Source organism: Thunnus maccoyii, chromosome 21 (genome assembly GCF_910596095.1).
Source record: "Thunnus maccoyii chromosome 21, fThuMac1.1, whole genome shotgun sequence".
Lineage (NCBI taxonomy): Eukaryota > Metazoa > Chordata > Actinopteri > Scombriformes > Scombridae > Thunnus > Thunnus maccoyii.
Window position 1 is genome coordinate 14,430,311 of NC_056553.1, and position 23,398 is coordinate 14,453,708.

The 23,398-nt window shown below is 40.8% G+C and overlaps 1 protein-coding gene across 1 annotated transcript; it reads left to right on the forward strand.

The window, feature by feature from the left end:
- Nucleotides 1-5,551: 5,551 nt before the first annotated feature.
- crispld1a (cysteine-rich secretory protein LCCL domain containing 1a) lies at nt 5,552-21,566 on the forward strand. The gene is made up of 15 exons (XM_042399538.1): nt 5,552-5,821; nt 6,382-6,740; nt 12,638-12,756; nt 14,098-14,230; nt 14,342-14,457; nt 14,719-14,819; nt 14,903-15,094; nt 15,784-15,844; nt 15,938-16,004; nt 16,115-16,245; nt 16,379-16,422; nt 16,537-16,609; nt 16,712-16,787; nt 16,901-17,034; nt 20,468-21,566. The coding sequence occupies exons 2-15, from the start codon at nt 6,480-6,482 to the stop codon at nt 20,517-20,519; spliced, it is 1,560 nt and encodes a 519-aa protein (XP_042255472.1). The 5' UTR covers nt 5,552-5,821; nt 6,382-6,479; the 3' UTR covers nt 20,520-21,566.
- The last annotated feature ends 1,832 nt before the right edge of the window (nt 21,567-23,398 follow it).

Genomic DNA, 23,398 nt, shown 5'->3' on the forward strand with positions numbered 1-23,398 from the left:
AATGTTGGCATGTACATGTTAAAACCCTTTTGCAACTATAAATCTCTCAGGGCAGCAGAGTTAACTGCAGGGCACGTTTTTGCACTCCTTCTTTTGAGTTGGATGCCCTTACTTCAAACAAGGAGTAAAAAATAACGTTTTTCACGTATACAAATCATTTGCGGTGTCTCAGGTGCCTATTTTGGGTCTGTGATGCTGTTTATTTAGGACATGTGTCCCTAACATGTGGGGAAATGTTTCATTTCTCCTAGGTTTTCATGGTTGAATTTACATGCACTCCCCTACATTAGCAACACGCAAGCAGGCAGTGCTGATGTTTCATGTAATCAGCCACAATGAAATAAGACACCATTTCAGTTTGAGCCTAAAAGCTTATGTTATGGTCACTTTTCTCGTCTAGTGACTTTTCCTTGGCAGAGTAAACTGCTCACATGGTCTAGTAAAATATAAATAAAGCATATCTGGCATACCTCAGTATAGATATTCTATTTTATGATGAAGTACATAAGCTAGTGTTATGTCACAAAACTGTGTAGTCTATATTCACCTCATAACAGTATATGAAATTAAAAGTAATCACATGTCCCAATATGTCAGACCCTGGCACTGTTACACTCCAACACAGTGGCTATAAGATTACAGTATGTTCAACCCTGAGAGAGTCTAGACTTGACCTCTTTGGTTCAGTCTAAGAACACAAACTGAGGCAAAGGTGGCCCGTGTTCTGTGTTTACCCTCCATATCCTACTGTAGTCTTTGTCTTGGACGGGGCCACTTTAGCCTCCTCGCAGGGCCTCGCAGGGACTTCAGACGAGCGACATCCTGCAGCTGCAAGATGCGGGCCAAAATCAATGTCCGCTCAGAAGCACAGCGCTGGGAAAGTGCTGCATAATCAGATGGGCTTTCCTCCTTCACTCTCAACTCTCTTTTACCCGAAGTCAACGAGCTCATTGCGGCTTTGATGCTTGTGCTGGTTTTAAGTACACTGGCCTCTTTGCCCTCATGATATCATTATTCAAAACAGAACTACAACCATCAGTTGTGCACACATTTTATTAGCTCAACTCATGAACGCTTTTATGAGTATTTATGAGTGTTTGACATCTTATGTGGCAAACTGACCCATACATCAAATCAAAGACAATGCATGATTGCTGCATTTTGTCCCATTATTTGAATATGATATTAGATTACATTAGACCAGACTGCATTTGGCATTATTGTGAAATTTCTTGGTTTCAATGTGTTTGCACCACAAGCAGCAACCCATAAAACATTCAGCACAGGGAAGCAAAATAAACCCCACTCTGAAACAGTGGAATAGGAGTTTCTGGTACAATGACTTAATTGTCAGCTAGCTTCATGAAATTTGACATAAAACAAAACAGTATTTGGGTACCCACAATTCCCCAGCTCCTAATGCCGCAACAGTATCAGTTTCCCAAAATTTTAGTCTTTAGGATCTTTCTGTGAAAGAGATGGATAAATGCCTCATAAGTGAACTGCAAGACTGAGTTCCCTTTGCAGTAGAAAAGTGGGAGAGCTGAAACATTTCAGCTTGAGATCATGAGCAATTTTTTTTGGTGCTTTTTTTCCAAACTGAGATGCACTAAAAGTCATTGCGTGTTGATTGTGTGTTGAAGGACACTGACACCTGGTGGTTATGTGAGCAGTGTGCTTTTCTAATAACAAAACAAGTTTCCTTTCAAAACTTTACTGTATATTATAGTGATATCACGTGGAAATCTATAAAGATAAAGCCGCCACTGCTCAGGAGGAAAATATATTCAATAGAATTCAATAAACTGCTATATGTCATATGACACTGGCGGATGCAGTCATTGCAGTCAGTGTCATCATGTTATTCATACACTGCATATATAAATATTGATGGCATAGATCTTTTCAGACTTATACCGTATGCACTGTTGCAATGATAAATTATTGATATTCCATAGATCACAAATTAAAGATCAAAGAACACTTTCTGATTAATGTTACATAGCAAATTTCAATTCAGGCTTATTTATACCACTGTATATAATTAACTATTCAATTCATATGCAACTCATGCTGCATGTTTATGTATATATAAAGCATATGGAGGAGCATATGGAACACATCAAGGAAGTTTTCTTCGACAGTGCAGTGGAAAACACAATAACACACACACACACACACACACACACACATGCAAGTACACAAGTATATAAAAATGATATATGTGAAATTTAGCTTTAAAATGATAAAGATTCATGAATGAATTAGAAGTGAATTAGGATTAAACCACAACATGGTTTCAACAGGTACAGTAATATGGGGCTGCATGAAGAGGATAGGGAAGAATGAAAAGGAGGTATAGAGGGAAATAAAACATAAAAGATGGAATTAATATACAAAATGATGCTCTGTGCTAAAGTTACATGGTGGTGAAAAGTGAGTACATCACAATAAATGCGAGCAAGCATAATTTCAGTGTGTTCCAATAAAAACATTTACACCATTCTCATTTCTTTCTGCCTTGTGTTTTATTTGGAGCCATCTATTAAAAATCATTATAATGGTGGATGTCTGCAATAACCAAATAATAACCAATAACCTGTGAACCAAACACAGAGCAACTTAGTTTGCTCACAGATGCACTGGCATCTCTTCACCACAAGGGGGTAGAGGCAGACAAACTAACCTAAACTGACCAGAAGTGGATATCTGAGACAGCCTTCTGCTGAACACTGCTGATAATGTCACAAAAGCAATGATGTTGCCAAATGACCTTGATGCTCTTTACTCCCATTCTCACCCCAATGCCGTTCCAACGCTCTGACCTCAATTCAGCTCAACCAGAACCATTAGGGAGCAATGTGCCAGATACTGTGTGGGCCAACAAAAGTGTTCTTCGAGAGTGTTTTGTGTGGTCTGCTGTTGTGTCCAGAGGCTACTATTGTGTGGACGCAGGGTCTGGCACAGCTGACGCATTCTGTTGGGTTCATGGGGTTTCTCGCAAGACCACATACTGAATGGAGGAGATACTGAACGGAGCATCTGGACCCGTGGCTTTACAATGACTATGTGGGTGAGATACAGTGGACAGAGCAAGGAAGGGACAGCAAGAAGAGAGAGAAAAGCATAGAAAGTGAATGTTTGTGTGTGTGAGAGAGAAACACAAAAAGGGAGGAAATGTGTGTGCGTACACATACCAGACAGAAACATAGGCCTACAGGTAGAGAGGGACTGAGTGACATCCTGCATCAGAGAACAAAAGAAACAGAAAGGAAAGTGTGAAATATTCAGACAAACAGCACAGCAGGAAGCAGTAGAAAATAATAGATGCAATAAAAAAAGAGAGGATGATGGAGAGAAATCACATGAAAGGCTGCTAACACAAGAAGCAGAAGCATGAAATCATTTATATTGCTCCACGGCTGGCGCAAATAGTGTATATTTACTGGCAGGCATTGTAATAAACATTAATCAGAGAATGTCTACTCTGTTACAGATGGCCTGACCTCAATTACCACACTGTAAATCATAAAAATCCCTGAGCAGTTGGTAAATATTTCCTTTATCCACACAATTTCATTTTCATAGCCTGAGTCAGAAACGTGCTCTTGTGACACTCTCACAGTCAGTCTTTGTGTATTTCAGCTCTAAACTTAATGTAATATAAGTCATTTCATATCCCGAGCCCATAAAACTTATTATGAGTGTTTAAAATATTACATGTTTTATGTATTGACTCATATATTTATGTTGTGAAGGCATGTGTAGCGACACACACACATTAACTCATCCTGTCAAATACACACACACACACACACACACACACACACACATGCAGTCTGTCACTCCTTTGCTGCCTCACCACCTCTCACTCTCTCACTGTCAGACACACACATATAAACTCTCCTCCTCTCTGTCACACACACACATACACACACACACACACACACACACACACACACACACACACACACACACAACATCTAAATGTAGAGCAGAATTAATTCTATAGCAGATGAATGAGTGTTTTCGGCGGTGCTTCCCTCCTGGGAGTTGTGAGCAAAGGGAGAGCGTTGCTATTTCAGCTGCGGTGTAAAGGAGGGGGGGGGCTGCTGGGTCTGACCGCAGAGAGAGGGCCGCTGCTGGGGCTGTGGACGAGGCCCCTGCTACTGACCCAAGGAGCAGACAGTAAACCCTGGGTTTATGGAAGTTCAGAATGCGGTGGGTCCCCAATGTGAGAGCTCTTGTATCACATTTTCAGAAGTAGGTTAGACAGCAGAGACGCCCTGGAAGGGAGGGTTTTATATATATCTATAGTGTTCAGTACACACTAATTTGGTAGCATCTTAATTAGGGGAATACACACTCTTTAAATTTAGACTGGAATATGCAATAACGAAGCTCAACTGATATCCTCCTAGCTTCCAAGTTGAATAATAAATCTGACACAAATTATGAATCTTACAAAGCTATTTGATAGTCAGACATATCCAGAGCGACAGAGCTGTCCACTCACCTGACTCACCTGACAGGAAAGGGCTCAAGAAAACATCAGGGAGTCATGGAAACAAGGGGATTTACTAACAAAGACAGAGCAAAATCACTGCCGGCACATGGTTGGCTTGGTCAGCGTTTGGTTTATTATGTTTGTCAGGTAAAATACAAGAAGATTGTGTCTCACCCCCACTGTGGAAAGTCTGTATAGGGGGCAAACACACTGAGGCCTGTTGATTAGCTACTGTTGCCACATGTGCCCCAGCTACCAGTGAAAATGACCAGATGACAAAAGACAAAAACCTGCCTGTTTCCATTATGGAATTTGCTCTGTGTTTGAGCGCGAGAGGGGAAACAGTGACGACAAGTTCAGGGTTTGGAATTAACAGAGAGTTGGTTTGTGTTTTAATCCCCCCAAGGAGTCACCTGTGAACAGTTAAGACTCCAGAGAAGGGGGCCGCTTTTGCTGCCAGGAGGCATATCTGGTTTAAATGAGTGCTTTTTTGAACAAAGTAAGTTGCCAGGTAAAATGGCAACAGTCACACAACAATCTTTTAGAGCATGTTATTGCTCTGAGGATGAACCATAATAAAGGAATAAGAGTAGTCCTATTCAGAAAGATGCTGTACAGACATCATAGAGAAAAATCTGCTTCTATTATAATATTATCTGAGATTATAAAATTCTTTTAGGGATTTATCGGAAGATCATAGAGATACACTTGAGATCCAGTGCCATAACTAATAAATAAATGCAACAGGATTACTATAAACCTACAGAAATCAATAAAAGTTGCTGCAGGAATATTATTAAAAATGTGTTTTTGCTAGGGAACATAAACTTTCTGTGAATTTTAGTATCATGAGGATTCAACTTTGAGTTTCTGAGCACATTTGGGAAGAAAAAAAACCCCATTCTGCTTATACTACACTGTATAGTACACACACGACCCTTGAGGTCTTGGTATAAACCAGTGGGCTGTTTCCAACCTTTGGAGAGGCGTGGTCAGGGGCGGCACTGTAGAGCGCAGCCAAGTTGAGGATAAAATGTGGATAAGTGATGCTTTAGCGGCTTTGGTGCAAGAATCCCGAAAGAAGAAAGGTCCACTCTCTCCCCCAAACTGATGAAAACGGAGTGAAGCGACCATATCATACCTTTGATCTATATCACATGGCAGCCAACGACAGTCATCACCGGTCCACCTGAACTCACTTTGAATCACTTTGAAGGCGGATTTTTTTTTTTTTCTCTCTTAAGTTTTTTTTTCACAGCCAGATCTCTGTCAGGATCTCAAGCAGGCAGCGGGCTCCACTCCAATTCATTAAAGGTAAATTATATCCCATGTCTACATTAAATCACACCACTCCATTTCTATTTCAATGAGCATTACTCTTTACATTTTCCATTAGGCATTGGCTCATTATATCAGACTCTGTCAGCATTGCAGCATGCAACTTAAAAGTCCATATGCACATACAGAATTGTTAATATTTTAGCTACAATGAAGCACCATTATGTGCATTTTATTTAATTCATTAGCTACAGCTATACAACTTATTGGGATTTGAAATGTAATCCTTATTTTCAACAGCTCTCCAGCTTTCTTTCTCTTTTAATTCAGAAAAAAGTTGTAAAAAGTTCAAAGAAGTTCAATACTACTAGTGATTTATTTAATCCACACTAGTCATCCCCAGCCTGCCAGATTAAACCCCAGTGAACCACATCAGGTTGCACCATACCAAGTGTTTGCAAGCCAGTAGCCCTGCGGTTCAATGTGTTGTCCTCACCAAGTTCAATATTGACCCAAGTTATCCAGAAAACTATTCCAAACACCAATTCCAAACTGTCGCAATTGATTCTTTTATTCTCTTCTCACTTCCTTACTAGCTCACATTGTAGAGGAGAGTCTTTCTGTGCTGGCTTGGTCCCCACTGCACCACAAATATCTCACCTGAGTTTGAAAAAGGTCATCAGTACTTACCAGGATGAGACGTGTGTTCCCGCACTGGCTGAGGGGCGTGTCCCTGCTGCTGCTGCTCCAGACGGCCATCTCCATGGTGATGCTTCCAAACTCCACCGGCTGGCAGCAGATTCTGGACAAGTATTTGGACGAGGACGGGGACTGGTGGGAGGCCAAGCAGAGAGGAAAGAGGGCAATCACCGACAGTGACGCTCAGCTCATCCTGGACCTTCACAATAAGCTGCGAGGCCAGGTCTACCCTTCCGCTTCCAACATGGAGTACATGGTAGGTGGATGGAGGATGAAGAGGAACTGTCTGTGAAGTAGTGCATTTATACATACAACAGTGTACAATGCACTTTCATGCAGTTTATTTGTGTTAAAACGCTTTGACCCCATTCTGAACTCCCTAAGAGTCTTGTACACTTGTGGACCATATAGCATTAGTAAAGTGACCCAGTCACCAGACCGGCTGGCACTTGATTCACTTGGCTCACTTACAAGCAGCATGCCAGCATCTAAGCACTTTCACACATGAACCCCCACACACATTAGTCCGCACGCATGTGACTTTGGTTGTTTTGCCAGAAGAGAATTCCTCCGACTTGCCAATGATCACATTACTACTGCATTTTTTTTTAGTTTTTTTTTTTTTACTCATGCTAAGAGATTTGTTTGACTTTATCCTTTGGCTATCACGTGTGTGTACAGCGCCAGATCACTTTTCACAGTGCAATTAGAATCAGAGCACGGCACCAAGGCTTGTTTTACCAGCTGTCTCACCCCCCACTGCAGACACACACACACACACACACACACACACACACACACACACACACACATGCACCACACACCTTCAGAAAGTCAGTGCTCCACAGTCAACCATCTGGAACTTTTCCTAATACACTACATGTGTAGGCATTGTTTGACCACTACAGTACGTTGCCACCAAGAGTACTTAGGAGTTTAAAAATCAATACAGTGTGCAGAAGGTAATGAGGTTTTATCATCCTTTCATCTCCACTTAAAGAGCTACAGAACAAAAGGCAGCATTATTCTGTGGCAAAGGCAAATAAACAGTTCCTGCTGGGGGCAATTGCTGGACTGTGTAATTGTATAATTGAGAGGTTGGATTTGAGGACCGCTTGTGTGTGTGTGTGTGTGTGTGTGTGTGTGTGTACATGTACGTGCGTGAAAGCACTGCTCTGCCTGGCAGGCCTCTGGTTGAGGCACACTCTAGTGGAGAAATGCTGAGCCAGCAGCACACAGCTCCTTTCTACTGTCTCCTGTTACAGTTTTCTTTTTTTTTTTTAGCTGCAGGGGCACCCAGGGGTGAAATATGGAGAGGCATGCAACAAGAGGATGTGAGGTGAGAGAAAAGAGAGTAAAAGTTAGCGAGGAATAGGTAAACAGAAATAGAGGCCTAAAGATGAGAAAGGAGATTTGCAAACAGAGAGGAGAGGCAATGAGAGACAGATGGATGGAGAGACGGAATAGCAAAACAGGTGTCAAAATAATTGAAAAGCAGATGAGAAGGTTGAATGAGAGACTGAGTGAGGCAAGAGGAAATGAAAAGAAAGATGGAGACATTTGGAAGGAGTGCAAAGTAAGAAGAGACAATGAGGATAAGTGCTGAAATGTTATTTGCGATTCTGCAGATGTCAATAATTTCCTATTAAGAAAAGAAACAGTTCAGGTCACAAGTAACTTGGATTTCAGTGGTTTTCTGCACATTTTTTTTGAAAGCGGGGCTCCATATTTCTCAGATTTTCCGTCTGTCTGTATTGAACTGCTGTCACCTTTCAGAAACCTCACAGCTTCAGTGTACTGGAAGACTTCATCGACATGCTCCTCTGCTCTCCCTACACATTCATGCATGCAGATGCACACTCACACCCAGAAACCCTTGCGCACATACACAGCCATTTGCCCATCAGCTCTGTTATTGTCTCCATTGTATTAAACCATAACCCGGCAGACCCTCTGTGGCAATCATCACAGAGACTGAGAGATAACATCAGTTCAAATCCCCCCCTTTTTCCTCCCCCTTCATCTGTTTCCTTTTCTTGCCCTCTCTCTCTGCCTCCCTCTCTCTTATCCCTGTGGCTCCGTTCCCATTCTGTCATTATCCAACACAGAGGCCCAAAAAAATTCCATTAAGCATTCACACTCCGTAGCGATCCACAAAGCTTCAATGCAGCTTTAGCAAGGGGACAGTGGTTCAGCCTCTTACTCAAATGTTGACCCACAGGTATAAACAGTAAAGTGTCAGTCTTTGAAGCGCTGTAAGACCAACAGATGGCATCATGGGAGAAAGCGGGCTGCACTCAGGTCTGGTCTGAGGTGGCGGTGATGTTAGCGGTTTAAGATAAAGCTGTACTGACATTTTTCTGTTCGGGATGAGTCAGAGTCATACTGCAGGCGTTTGTCATTTCAATTTATTGGTGGATAATGTGGCTGTTGCGATTCACAACCTGTGAAGGCCAATAAGACAATAATTAAAGTCTAGACTAATAAATTTGCCTTGAATTAACTATTCCCAAGATGTTTAATTACAGTAATGTGGACAAGGCTTTGAAATAGTATTTAGACAGCTTCAATGTTAAAAGGGTAATACCGTCATTTACTGCTGTACTTCGAAATAGTTGAAGGACTCACAAGACACAGATTAAAAAAGGAAGGGGAAGAGGTCACGCTTCAGTGAAGCCAAAAGGATAATTTTATCCAAAAATAGCAGAGATGCCACCCTAATATCACTGAACTGGACATTATTACACTGGTCGTATTCAGCTTTCACAGAATACTTCAGAGAGCAAGGTCATAAAACTGTCCAGACACGCAAAACACATGTAGATTAAATTAGCAAATTCGAATGACAAAACAAAACCTGCATCCTCTCACCTGATGCTTGAGAAGTGCTTGGAAAACACCTTCTGGTTCCTCTTTTTGAAAATGGGGTTGCTGCAGACATCTACATCAAATCAGAGTCTTAGAGTTCCTTCTCCTGTATAGCAGGAATGTCTTCCTGGCTTCCAGGCTTGGAAAGGCCTCCATTTTCAAATTCTAACTGCCGATGTCCAGCAGCAGGTTCATCTGAAAAGAAAACAAACAGACTGCTTTTAAGCAGCTTTAGCCTGGAGGAACTTTAAATTTATTTTGGTAGCTGATGATAAAATGTGTTAGTTATTTATTGTTGATAATGTTATCATTGATATTAATATATCTAGCATTTAAAGGCCAAAATCAGACCAAACCAAAATATCAGTCCAACCCTACCATTAACCGGTGCAGCTTCTTTTGATGCCTATTGACTGAGACAGTTCCCTTTGACAGTTAATATTTTTCTACAACTTTACAAATGTGATTTCCAATCCTAAAATGATTTGCTGTGCTGTGCTGTGCTGGTCAAACTATCTTCCATGATAATAGGGAGATAATGGGATTCACTGGTTGAAAAAGTTCAGACAATGGTCAGTCCCAGGACCTTTGATATGAGCTGTGAGCTGGAATGCACTGTATGAAAAATGGCATACCAACTAAGACTGTATCGCTGTGGGAATAACAGCAATGTTTTGGTTAGGGCAGGCAGATTAATATAGATTAACACATATGGCAAACCTGCTTTTCACTAATGTCATGTACAGTATTCTTTACGATGAATCACATGTCCGACCTTTAAGCTTTTTATTAAGTCTCCCATTTGTACCCTGTCTTCTCTCTCGCACATCTTATCGCCTTGTCCTCCTACATCTTCTGTCAAGTTTCTTATTTCACTTATTTACTTTCTCCAATTCCCATATCTTTTTGCCGCTTTCCAGTATTTCTCTGCATGCACAATTGATTATGAGCAGGAAACCCCAACTTGCAAAGGAAGTACCCCTCTGTAGCCTTTGAAATGCAACCAGATGACCAAGGACCGAAAAAAAACTAAATCCCTGGCCACGAATGAAGTGTTAAGTGAAATAAACAATGCAGTGTGCACAGCGCTGAGAGACTTTAGCAGGGGAGGTGTTTTTCTTTACGGGCCCCAGCAGAAGTGCGGTTGGGATGGAAGGGCGGGTGTGTGTGTGTGTGTGTGCGTGGGGTGGGGAGGGATGGGGGGGGGGGGTCTTGGTTACGAGGTCTCCCCTGCTGGGCTAACTGTGCAAACAACAGCAGCTTGACAAGCCGGCTGCACTCTGTACCAGATTCAGCAGCTGAAAAATATGTCTCAGCTGACATTTTCCAAGCCTGCTTTCTCTGCAAGTTCGAGGACGATAGAAGGAGTTCCTCAGCTGGAAGGGTGCTGCTTGTCACGAATATCACAAATCATGTCTTGTGATACATACCATAATCAGCAATGTTCCTCTCCAAGACACCGTAACCAGTATTTGCCACTGCTGGCAGGAGACCTACTGTACTTGTGGCTACAGTTAAATGCTTTCAGACCCCTTGTGTTGACCTCGATCAAGTACAGAGCATCCTGTGTGCTGTGGTTTGCAGATCGTATGGCAGTTACCACAACTCAATTCAATGTGTTTCAGTCTGCTTATCAGTGTAAACATTGATTATTTTCTCATGCGAGGAGGTCACTTGCTGAGAAAATCGAAGGAGAAAATGACATAGTTAGAAATCGAGGTCATGACTGAACAGCTTCCTTCAGCGTTCTTCTGCTACTGATGATGACCAGGCTTAAATCTCTCCATTAGCTATTATAGAGGCAAAACGGGACAACCAAGGATTACAACATGGATATGACCTACTGAAATTGATTTGCAGCTCACTGCTAACAGAAGTAATTTCTGAACCGAGATATAGTTGCTGGTAAACAAATTGTCTTTTTTAGTCCTGGTTCTGTCAGACATCATTTGGCCTCATTGTGCAAGACAGATGACAAGCTACAATCAATGAAGGTGTTACAACACTGGTACCTTCATCTATGCAGGTGTAGAGATGAGTGAAAAACATACTCCACACCTCCAATTGTTTATTTTTTCTACATGTCAGTTATTTAACTTTTCTACAAGTTTTGGCCCAAGAATTTGACATACCACACTGTTTAATCGAGGCTGCCAATAATACCTCGGTGTTGTTGATTTAAACAAACACATCCACTCAACAGCTAACAGGATTCCCAGAAAGAGCTGAAGAAACTGCTCAAAGTTAAGAGTTAATTTGCTGGGCTGCCAGACATCCTGTTGTTAGGTAGGTGTGTGTTTCGGGAGTAATGCAGAGAACAGCGGTTGTTTCTGGTGGGACTGAAAGTGGGTGACAGACGATGGAGGAGGAGGTGGTGCTGGAAACCGGGGAGTTATTTTAGTGTCTGTTATTGGATGAGATTTCACTGAGGGTAAGCTATGACTTCCAGGGCCCAATGTGTGATATGTGAAAACTTCTGACACCTCCACTGGTATACTAATGCATGTGCTCATGCACACACACACACACACACACGTAAACTAACTGACTTTCTCATAGGAACCCGTTATTTTAGACATCCCACACTGAAGGTGAAAGCGAAGGTGTGCAATTAAATGAACATACAGTGTCCTTCAAAGGAATTAGAGCTGGTGTTATTTTAGCATTTTTTATGGTAGAATGTAGGTCAGCAGAGAGGAAGGACACTCTTTGCATTCCCAGAAAACCCCAGAATGGGAATATGATCCCTTAGTATCCAACCAGAGCCAAACTTGACTGAGAGGGCAATTCAGGGAGAGGTAAAGTGAAACAAAAGCTTGCACCCAGACATCTCACCAGAGACATATGGAAAGTATTACTTAAGGAAAAACAGCTTTTGCATTTTTGGAATAACACCCAATCTTAAGGGAAAACCCATCCGGGGCAAGTCAGCTGAGCAGCAACAAGAAATGAGAGCTCTTTATACAGCAGCAGCAGAGATCAATGTATTATTTTTGTATATATTTTCGTGTAGCAGCTCATAGTCCTCATGGCACATGATGAGTAACACTGGTTTAGTGTGTGTTCTGATAACACTTCACATCACATTACTGACAGCTGAGCAAATAGTGTACAGCAGTGAATATCTCCAGTTACTCACTAGCCGTTCTATGACCTGACATCGTATCTTATAGTCCATTAGTAGCAATATCAGCAGCTTTGCATTACAATGGATCAGTTTATTTCTACTAATCATTAAATATAATCCGGAAAACTAGCTCATTTTGTTTTTCTGTTTCTGCACAGGTGTGGGACACAGAGTTGGAGCGGACGGCAGAAGAGTGGGCTGAGACCTGCCTTTGGGAACATGGTCCTGCCAGCTTGCTGCCACAGATCGGACAAAATCTGGGAGCCCACTGGGGAAGGTAAATAATAATCCAGTATGCACAGTTTAGGCATACTCCATGTTGACTTGTATATTATCAAAGGTTGAAGTTAAACATTGCCCTGGTGAAAACATTTAAGGTCTTTAAAGTCAGCATCTATATGTGTGTAACTTGATGTAACTGAGCTAAGCCAGACACCACTGAAACTGGCCTGTTAAGCAACCCCTTGACAACCCCTTGAGTGAAGGAATGATGGATGGGAGGCCTGTGTCACCATGGTCGGCTCAGACCCAGCACAGTCTGGCATATTTCTCAGGAACTGGCAAAGTTACACAGTAGAAATGATATAACAAATATAGCAACATGAAAATAAAGACCTGGATAGGAACAGAATATGTTGACTCAGACTTAGCACACTAAAAAAGAGAATTATTTTAGCACAATCGCTTGCTTGCTTGTTGCACTATTGCACTATTTCACTTTATGTGCAATTTAGCACTGTAAAATGCATTACATCCACTTGTTACCCTTCTTAGTAGCATTTCAACAACACTAATTATACAGGGGACACATTAATATGAATTCACTATATTTGTGCAAAGTGCTAAGCTAAACAACCTGCCTTGGGCATATTTCTCATGTACTGGCAAAGTTAACAGAGCTACCAGCTGCATTTACCTACTGAAAGAGAGTGTTGTGAGCCAACACTGCACATATGGCAAGTGGAATAAAGACTGTTACATGTGTTTGTTCATTTGATCACTCAGAGTATCTGAATACAGCACTGCTTCACATAAGAGATCCTTGTTTCACATCTAATCATATCACTCCACAGTCAAGATGGCCTCTTCATTCTATTAAGCAGCAACACCTGGTGAAAAATTATTGTTAGTCCTCAGTAACTACAATCTGTTCAGAGAGCACAAATGTTTGATTGCTAGGTAGAAGCTTAATGGCAGTCTTAACAGATGTGTTCACATCACTGCGGTTAATAATGAATGCTTACAACATATTTTTGTTGTGTAGCTGAGTGTAGTGCAAATTATTTTTCTTTTCATCCATATTATGTATCAAAGAATTTAAAGCACCCTGTCAGACATGTCTGCTGTATGTTATCTCTGCTACAGTAACACCTGTATCTTGGAACACATTTTGAAGAACAGCTTTTTGTCATTTTGGAAAGGATACATGTGAATTTTAATACATCAATTCTTAAAACATATTCTAACACTTAAAGTTCATATACAGTAGGGGTATGTAAAAATACTGTGCGATCAGCTTTGATGCATAATGCTAACTCCCACACCAATAGAGACACAAGACGATAGAAATGTTGTTTGGAACATTGTCATCAGAGGTACGCTTACTCATTCTCTCCAGGTACCGTCCACCTACGTTCCATGTGCAGGCCTGGTATGATGAAGTGAAAGACTATTCCTTCCCTTACCCTCAGGAGTGTAACCCCTACTGCCCCTTCAGATGCTCCGGCCCGGTTTGCACTCATTACACACAGGTAGCCAAGTCTGGATTGTACAATTTCTTTTCAGGATTTCAAAGACTTGATTTAACCTAAGGCTTTGTTATCAGTACTGCAATTTAGTTTTCCATGGTCTGTCTTTTATAGCTGGTGTGGGCCACCAGCAGTCGGATTGGCTGTGCCGTCAACTTGTGTTACAACATGAATGTGTGGGGACAGATTTGGGCCAAAGCTGTCTATCTTGTCTGCAATTATTCACCAAAGTAAGCACATTTGTTGTTGATGTTCTTTCACAGATGCATGACTGTTATACAGGCTAGAAGAGTGATAAAAATCTTAGATATGCTCTCGTGTCATTTTGATCTGACAGTATCTTTGGCTGCTGAATTTCAAATGTGTTTTCACTCATAGTTGAAGTTCAAAATAGTCACACAAAAAGGAGTTAGAAAGCAGTGAGTTATCAGATTTGTTTAAGTTGTGTGTGTTGTGTTCCATAAACATTACTTGTTATGTGACCTAAACAGGGGGAACTGGTGGGGCCATGCACCTTATAAACATGGGACACCATGCTCTGCCTGTCCTCCCAGTTATGGAGGAGGCTGCAAGGACAACCTCTGCTACAAAGGTATGTGTTGACAAAACAGAAAGACAGAGGAAGAGAAGCTGAGAAAATATTTGCTCATTACATTTTTGTGACTTTACTTGAAGATGACAATTCCAACCCTCCACAAGAGGAAACGGAAGAATACAACTTCATTGAGCCAGAGGCCCCCCGTACTCCGCAAAAGCCCCGGCCCCGGGTCTCAAAGCCCGAGCCTCCCAGTCTCCCCAACCCAGCCCCCACCAAGCCCCCCACAGTGGACCTGCAGAAGAATGAAGTGGTCAACACACAGCAGATGTGTAAGCTGCCATTTAACTGTTTATTCTGGATCTAGTTTCATCTCAAAATGGGGGGTGTAGGATCTGGTTTTGGGGATGGGAGGTGCACAGAGTGGTACGATGAACTGTATAGGACAAGATCTAAAGAAAAAGAACACTTTTTTTCAAAATTGAGTCAAAACCAAAGAATTTGTGAATAGCTGTCTGCTTAGTGAGCAATAATGTATAACGTGAGCAAAAAAAGGCCTTGACCGGAAATGTTTTTCTTGCAATTTATCTTAAATTGCCTTGATGTTCTGTAGCCTTTATCTGTCATCTCCCTGATTAACCCTGACAGTTTCTGAAGTGTACTTAATATTGCAAGTCACTCTTTGGAGAAGGGAGGGGAGCTCTATTTTAGCATGATCCCCTGAGTGTGTGTTTGCTTTTGGCCGGCTGAGAGGGGTTGAGGGGTGAGAGGGGCTCGCTGTGGTTTTTAAATGGCTTCCTCTCTGCAGTGCAAGGGGCCTGTGCTTGTAAGCTGAGACACTTCCTCCAGTATTGCTGACCACCCTGAACCTTGTTGCAGGAATTCGTCTCTTTTGGCTCTTGAAGCATCACGACAATACTCTTCACTTAGTGTAACTCACCTCAGGCTTTTAGCAGCAGCCAGCTGATGCATGTTGGTTCCTGTACGAGTATTGAAAGGCTTTTATGTTTATGTGTTTCAGCTCAGCTTGTGAAATGTGACACTAAGCTTCGTGATCAGTGTAAAGGAACGCCATGCAATAGGTACAGTTAAGATGAAATATGTTGAAAACTCATGAAACACAATGAATACTATAAAGTGCATTTTCACCTATTTTATTCTGTATTACTCCACAGATATGAGTGTCCAGCTGGATGCTTAGATGCTACAGGAAAAGTAGTTGGGACAGTTTACTATGAAATGGTGAGTGGGTCCTTGAGCAAGACATTGAAATGCTACTTGCTTACTACTGTGTCAGCAAAATGACATGCAAAGTAAATAATGGTCTGAATAATATGCTCTCTTTTTTGTAGCAATCCAGTGTTTGCAGAGCTGGTCTACATGCTGGTGTCATAGATAATGATGGAGGATGGATGGATGTAACAAGGCAAGGAAGAAAGGACTTTTTCATCAAATCCAACAAGAATGGAGTACCATCTCTAGGGTGAGACAGTAATATTTGGAATTTATACTGATAATATTTGATAGTGATATTGGTAAAAAAAAAAAAAAAAGTACTAAAAATAGGGGGAAATAATGTGGTCTAATGTCATGTTGTGTGTGTTTTCCCTTGACAGAAAATATCAGAGTGCTAATTCCTTCACAGTTTCCAGAGTAGCAGGTATGTGTGACATCTACTAACAACGATGTGACACTTTAATTATGATGTGTTACATTTCATATGAAATTACACATGATTAGCTGTGCTGGAAAACGCTGTATTTCTGTCTTGCAGTCATAGCCATCACATGTGAAACCACAGTGGCACAGCTGTGTCCATACCAAAAGCCTGCAAAACATTGCCCGAGGTACAAACCTGGCTGTATGTTTGACTGCACGTCAATCTCCTTATTAACTCAAGGTCCCCACCTTCATGTAAATTTATCCATATTCAACTGTTCCCTTTTTAGATTATTCTGCCCGAGAAACTGTTTAGAAGAGAACCCGCACATATCCAGAGTAATTGGCACCACAATATACTCTGATGTAAGTCTCTCTTTTTGAATTTAAATGAGTAAAACCTTTTCACCATTCAGGTCATCACAGAACTGAATCAGCCTTTCTCAGATATTATCTTTCTTCTTGCATTGCTCCTGCAGAAGTCCAGTGTATGCCGGGCAGCGGTCCATGCTGGAGTCATCAAGAACGATGTGGGTGGCTACATCGATGTGATGCCAGTGGACAAGCGGAAACACTACATTGCCTCATATCAAAATGGCATTGTCTCTGAAAGGTATGGGACGTCTCATGGCTAATCTCCTAAATACTAAGCTGACCTATATGTTTCAGGCTGGAATGTAAAACATGCTGATTTCCATTGCCGTGTGCATATTTAGTGTAACTTGGGTTTTTTTCTTTTTTGTTTTTTCTTAAAGGGACGTATCATGCACATTTCCAGGCCCATATTTATATTCTGGGGCTCTATTGGAATATCTTTGCATGATTTACTGTTAAAAAACTTATTTATCTTATACTCGCCCTTTATGCAGCCCTTCAGTTCAGCCTCTGTCTGAAACAGGCCGTTTTAGCTCCAGTCTCTTTAAGGCCCCCTCCTGATGAGCCCACTCTGTCCTGACTGGTTAGCTGTTGGAAGCTGCATCTTGGCAGACTCCTGGCGGTTTCCGATGCTACGTAATCAAACAAGAGCAGTTGGATTTCACCTATTTTTCTTGTTCTTTACTTGAAATGGAAACTACTCCCATAATCCAATCTGAAATATGTAAGTGGACAATGCAAACAACCCATGAAACAACCTTAGCAACAAAGGCTATGGAATGGACGGCAATATCTGGGCATGTGCAAACAGCAGAGGTCAAAACACAGTCCTATAAACAATAACACAAAATCCTCAAACAGAATAGTGTAAAAACACAAAATACATTTAACATCAGAAGGTTTCGGGTATACTGGAATTGAATTAACTTAGTGAGATTTATGGTCCTACATCAGTATTCTCTCTTAAATCTTGGGTAGAAAGTGAAGGGGTTAATTTGCTGGGGCATAGAGAGGAGGAGTGAGAAATCAATGGCTTTCAGGTAGAGAGAAATTTATCCACTCTGCCCTCCCTTGTGGACCTAATCTTTTCAAGATGCAGGCAGTTCATTACATCTCTCATGCAGTGCACAAGGGAGGGTGATTAGCATGCTTCTAGTTTAAAATAATTAATTGCTTGGCAATCAGAGTAGAGAAGATGAGTGCATCTTTACGTAATTCTGGGAGGGGTTTGTTTTTGTTTTTTTTGGTTGTGAGCCAAAAAGGGCAACAACCGGACAAAGGTCCGAAGCTTAATCTAGTGGCTCATATAAAGGAAATGCCAGGATGAATGCAGAGCAGGGAAAAGCCAAAACATATGCACTGAGGAAGCAGAATCCTACCAGCATCTATCACAAACCAGATCAATATTGGTTAAAATTGTAGACAGTTCTAGCTTAGTCCAACCAATATCATTGAAGAAATGAAGATGGATATAGACAAGAAGAAGGATTCTGGATGGAGTCTGCCTTAGACTCTTCCTTTTCTTTTTGTGAAAACACATACTTCAAATTAGTCCCCAACTGCTCTCACGTAACACATTGGAGAAGGAAGGGAAGTGAAAATTGGGTCATGCAGAAGAGAATAGAAACAACTTCTTATGCATGTACATTATAGTTCAGTGCTTTGTCTGGTTATGTTTAGGTGGATGTTAAATAAATTGTTTAAAAGGTGTACTTTTGTAAGACAAAAACTTGATTATGTGATATATCTGAAAATACATGCCTTAGGCATTTAAAAATGTGATTTTTGGTTACAGGTTTACCCTTGCACAACCAGATTTTTGATATTGATATACTATGATATTTAAGAATGGAAAAAGCTATTTGAGAACTCAGTCAATGCACATACCACACCTATCAGCAAAGTTTTAGATGATGGATAGTTAATAATAGTTTCAGATGACTTGCTGTCTCATCAAACTCTTGAACCTTGAAGTAAAAGGATGGAAAATAGGCTTTGGAAGGCTTTGAGTGTGTTCGTTCAGGCAGTACTTGTAACTTAAAATGTAAAACATCTGAGCTGTCACCATTTACGGAGTGTTTTATTGCTCTAATACAGTAAGAGAGGGCATCAATTATGGGGACCATAATGGGCTTTCCCCATCTGAACCCGTGCACAGGTCAAATCACTGAGGCCATACAGGTCACATCGACAATGTACAGTAAGATGCAGTTTATTAACTCCCATGTGTTGTTGATTTACAGGTAATTATACTTTACTTGATGCCATTTTAAAAAAAGGTACACAAAGCAGGACTTAGAGACACATTTACAGGGAACAGTCAACTCTTGCTTAACTGAGTTCATAATCAGAGACAGCAGCAAACTTAGAATAAAGGACCCGAAGCACGAGGTTTTCAAAGAGAGAGACGAGTCATCGGCATAGAGGTATATTTTTGGTAATATCGCCCCATCTTTTTTCTGTGTATGCTTCAAAGAGGAGGGGTGCGAATAGACAACCCTGTTCGGTGCCACGTGCGAACACAGAGTAGGAAATGAGAGATATCATTGGTTTGTACGGAGGCTGTTGGAATGTTAAGAAGCTTAACCCAGGCAATAAAGAATTCACCCAACCCAAATATATCCAGAGTGTAAAAAAGTCTTGCACTCTGCTTAGTCACATAGCTCCTCTGCCTTAAGAAAATGAAGTAGCCTTCATTCGACTTTTTGAGTTAGAAGATAAATTAATAATGTTGGATGACAGACTGATATTGAAGAACGCAGTATTTTAAATCAAGCCTTTGGTCGGTATGATTTGTTTTTGGCAGGATGTAATAAAACTTATGAGCCAAGATTTTAGTGACGACTTTGGCAATATTGGGGCAGAGACTAACCTATAACTGTCACGGTAAAGTAGATGTCTGTCACCATAATCATTCAAAAGTTCAAAATTATTCCTACATAATGAGTCCTCAGTGACTGAAAGGGACTGTTAACAAAGAGGGGAGCTTGTGATTGCCCAGGAAAAGACTTTGCTGATGCTAATACAGTGAGAGCATGTCTTGAATCCATGCTGTACCAGTACAACAGCATTAAGGTTACAGGTCAGTACCAGCCTCTGTTTAAAGCTAACGTGACCCATATACTGTATAGTCTGTTCCATTTATTTATAGACATTAAATTACACCAACTTTGGATTGTTCTATTGTCTACAGAATGACTGTTGTTAACATGACCTGTGCAGAGGACAGACACACACAGTCTCATTCATTATAGCCTGCCATCTCTCTTTCTGCCCTCTCTGTCTTTCCTTGTCTCTCTCCACTACATTTATCTTTGTCACAATGCTGAGAGGCTTGACGTCTGTTAGTATCTGCCCATCATTTATCTGTCTCTTTTTACTTCACAACATGTCTGTCTTTGTTGGATTAACACATGAAGTCCCTTGTGTTTGTGTAGAAATAGTGGTTTATCTGTTTTCTCAGGGAACTTCAGCCTCTATCTGTTTGTGTCCTATCTGTCATCAGAGTGTCAGACGACACACTGACGTGGACATTTCGCCGTAAAACCTGAAATCTATCTGTTTGTGTGTGTCTGTCATACATCTTTCTGCAAAAGGCCGGGACATATTCTGTATCTGACACATGCCGCACTCAGACTGACTCTCCCTCTTTTTTCTTTCTTTCCCCACAGTCTTCAAAATCCTCCTGGAGGGAAGGCGTTCCGGGTGTTTGCTGTGATTTGAGTGCCCCAGAGGGCGGCTTCACCAAACAGAAAGCGCACTTGGGCCTGTGAATAGGCAGTAATCAAGCCCTGTTGTCAAACTCAATGACTGAAATGTTTCTGGCTTTGCTACACTCCAGGGGTTAGAGGTCGTCTCCATGACAGCATAAACCGAGCAACAAAAACTTGACACATACACAATGAGAACCTGTCTGGACTCACTTGCATGGAGTTTTCAATTTGTCATCTTTAGTGGGAAATTTTATAAACTGTAAATATCTTGGAATGGTTCACTAATATTTTGTTTTGTACATATTTGTCAATAGTATTACGTTTGTTTTATCTTTGTGCCATGCCTGCCTTTTTAACAAATAGCTGTGTATGAATACTGATTATAAAAGTCCTATGATAAAACATTTTAATGGCACTTAAGGATGAATTTTGTTTTTATTGTCTGGCACATTTTTACTGGTGCTCTGGGAAGGGGTCATGTCATATTTTGTACTTTTTTAATGATTGGGGAACAAATTGTTGCATTTATTTTTATATGATTATGCTTATTATATATATCAATATGATGTATAAAGGATGCTGCTATATGTTTTTCTATTGTTATTGTAATTTCCAGTGTGATGGTTTTATTTGTTTGTCAGATAATGAGGTTTAGTTAAAACTCCCTGCAGGTCGGGAAGTAGTACACTCAACCTTCACAGTTATCATTCTCAAAACAAAACCTTTATGTCTGACTTCATCATGAATTCCATTTGGATGTCTGAACCCAAAGCTGTTTTAGGTAATGAATGGTCATCTCCCTGTAACATTGATGAACAGAAACAACAATATGCTACAGTTTTATTTTATACAGTATCAACAAATATACCAGCTCTCAGCTTTCTTTAATCTGCCATCATTATAATGGGCAATTAAATGTATTTTTGTTTCTGTTTCTCTGTGCATCATATATATTTTCCTACCCCGGGTTTTGTGGAAGTGTTCATTTTGCAATAAAATATTACGTCCACCACAATGCTTGTGTCGTTAATGCACTCACAAAGTCTATTTGATATTTCCAAGATTCATAGGCTGAAAGCATTTCACATTTTAACTATGTAAATTTTACAATATATTGTAACTGATTTATTATAAGGTTTTATTATCATAATTAATAATTAATGTTCTGCAATTCAACTTGCCTTTAAAACATCCATTGTGCTATATTACAATAAAGTACTCCAAGTACTTTCCCCAAAATTGTAATTCTATGAAATGTAACATCTATATTATGTTACCATTTGATTTCCTGCTGTAAATCTGCGGTGACGGGGTTGGTGCTGCACATTTATTCCTATTCTTGAGGATTTCTTTAGAAGTAACATGATCATAACTCAGATATATGTTTACTTGTAATGATTTATCCTAGCCTCTCAGACACCAAAGTGCCTTAGATTAATTTCACCCTGCACATACTCAAAGATCCGGGATGAAATGAAAAAGAACTTGTAAATAATATTTTTAAGTTGCAGACTTTGACAGGAAAAGCTCTCTTGATAGTCTACAAATGAAAAAGATACAAAAAACAAATCTTAAACTGGCTAAATATTGGCAGTCTGAAACTGGCAAACCATGTAGACAGATGGATGTCAGCGGTCCTTGAACAGTTCATCTGATATGGGTCATAATACCTTCATATTAAAACTGAAAATCTGCGCTAAAACCTCATAGCCAATGAGTCATTTCACATTTGCTCTAACCCAATGGATAAGCACTCTGAGCCAAGACACCAAAGATCAAAGTACCTCAGGGAGCTACTGAAGTGGTAGGTTTTGTGGGTTGGATGAAGAATAACTGCTTCTCAACTGAACCCAATCCCCTATACTTGCTCTACTTGTGGGAGAGGCCTGCACAACTTACATGAAAGTCTCTCAGGATGTGGCACCCCCTGCTAACTCTCAGTATCAATACTGGTTATTCATTCAAACCGTGGTGAGCGGAAGTGTTTCATTTTAAATGTCCCAGCTTTCCTCTTAGGCTCTGTCACCAGGGAGTGCAGTCACTCCTCATTTGCTTCTGAGCAGCAATGGAGCGAAATGACCAATCCATAATGGGTTCCACCATATCCATGTCTGACAGTGTTATGATGTCTGGAGGGCTGCAATGGGTTGTGACTTGAACTGCCAGTCTTTGTTATTAGCCAGACAAGTGCTACTAAATCTTACATGATGGGTCGAAATATACAGTTACTGGCCCGGTGACACTGATGTCACACAATATAAATGCAATCTTGTTAAATGAATTTTGTGGGGGAATTGTAATTACATATCTATCTGCATTAACAGATCTCATTGCACATGTGGGAAAACACATGCAACATGCACACTGACCCTCGCAACATAGGGAAAACATCTTAGTGAAGACAAATCAGGTTAAAAGGTGTGTGTGTGTGTGTATGAAGGTCTGAAGGAGGTTGACTACTAAAGAACACACTCATGTACAGTACGTGCCCGCACACATGCACACACTCATTCACGCTCTGACACATCATGTTTAGCTTAAACCCGACCACTTGTGATTGGCCGAGCTGTGCAGGAGAAAGGGCTGCGGAGTGATTGATAGGCCGTCCGTGTGCGCCAAAGTCCTGTGAGAGGAAAAAAGAGGCATACATCAGACAGGTGTCAAAATTCACAGCAGGGTGTGGTGATAGGTGGCATTCAGAGGCTCTGAAGAATGAAAGGCAAGAGGACAAGGAGGAGAGTGAAAGGGAGAAAATGGGGGACAGAAGAAAGGGCAGAGAGATAACCTGACAGCTGGAGAAAACAGCGTGATGTTTTGACTCTCAGACACCTTCATGAGCATTGGAATACCATCTGCAGAATTTCTCATTTTTTCCTAACTTCTTAAGTT

Coding starts and splice junctions, on each gene's coding strand:
- crispld1a (XM_042399538.1), top strand. CDS start 6,480: ATGAGACGTGTGTTCCCGCACTGGCTGAGGGGCGTGTCCCTGCTGCTG. Junction 14,231..14,341: donor TTTGCACTCATTACACACAG/GTAGCCAAGTCT, acceptor TGTCTTTTATAG/CTGGTGTGGGCCACCAGCAG. Junction 14,820..14,902: donor GGACAACCTCTGCTACAAAG/GTATGTGTTGAC, acceptor CTTTACTTGAAG/ATGACAATTCCAACCCTCCA.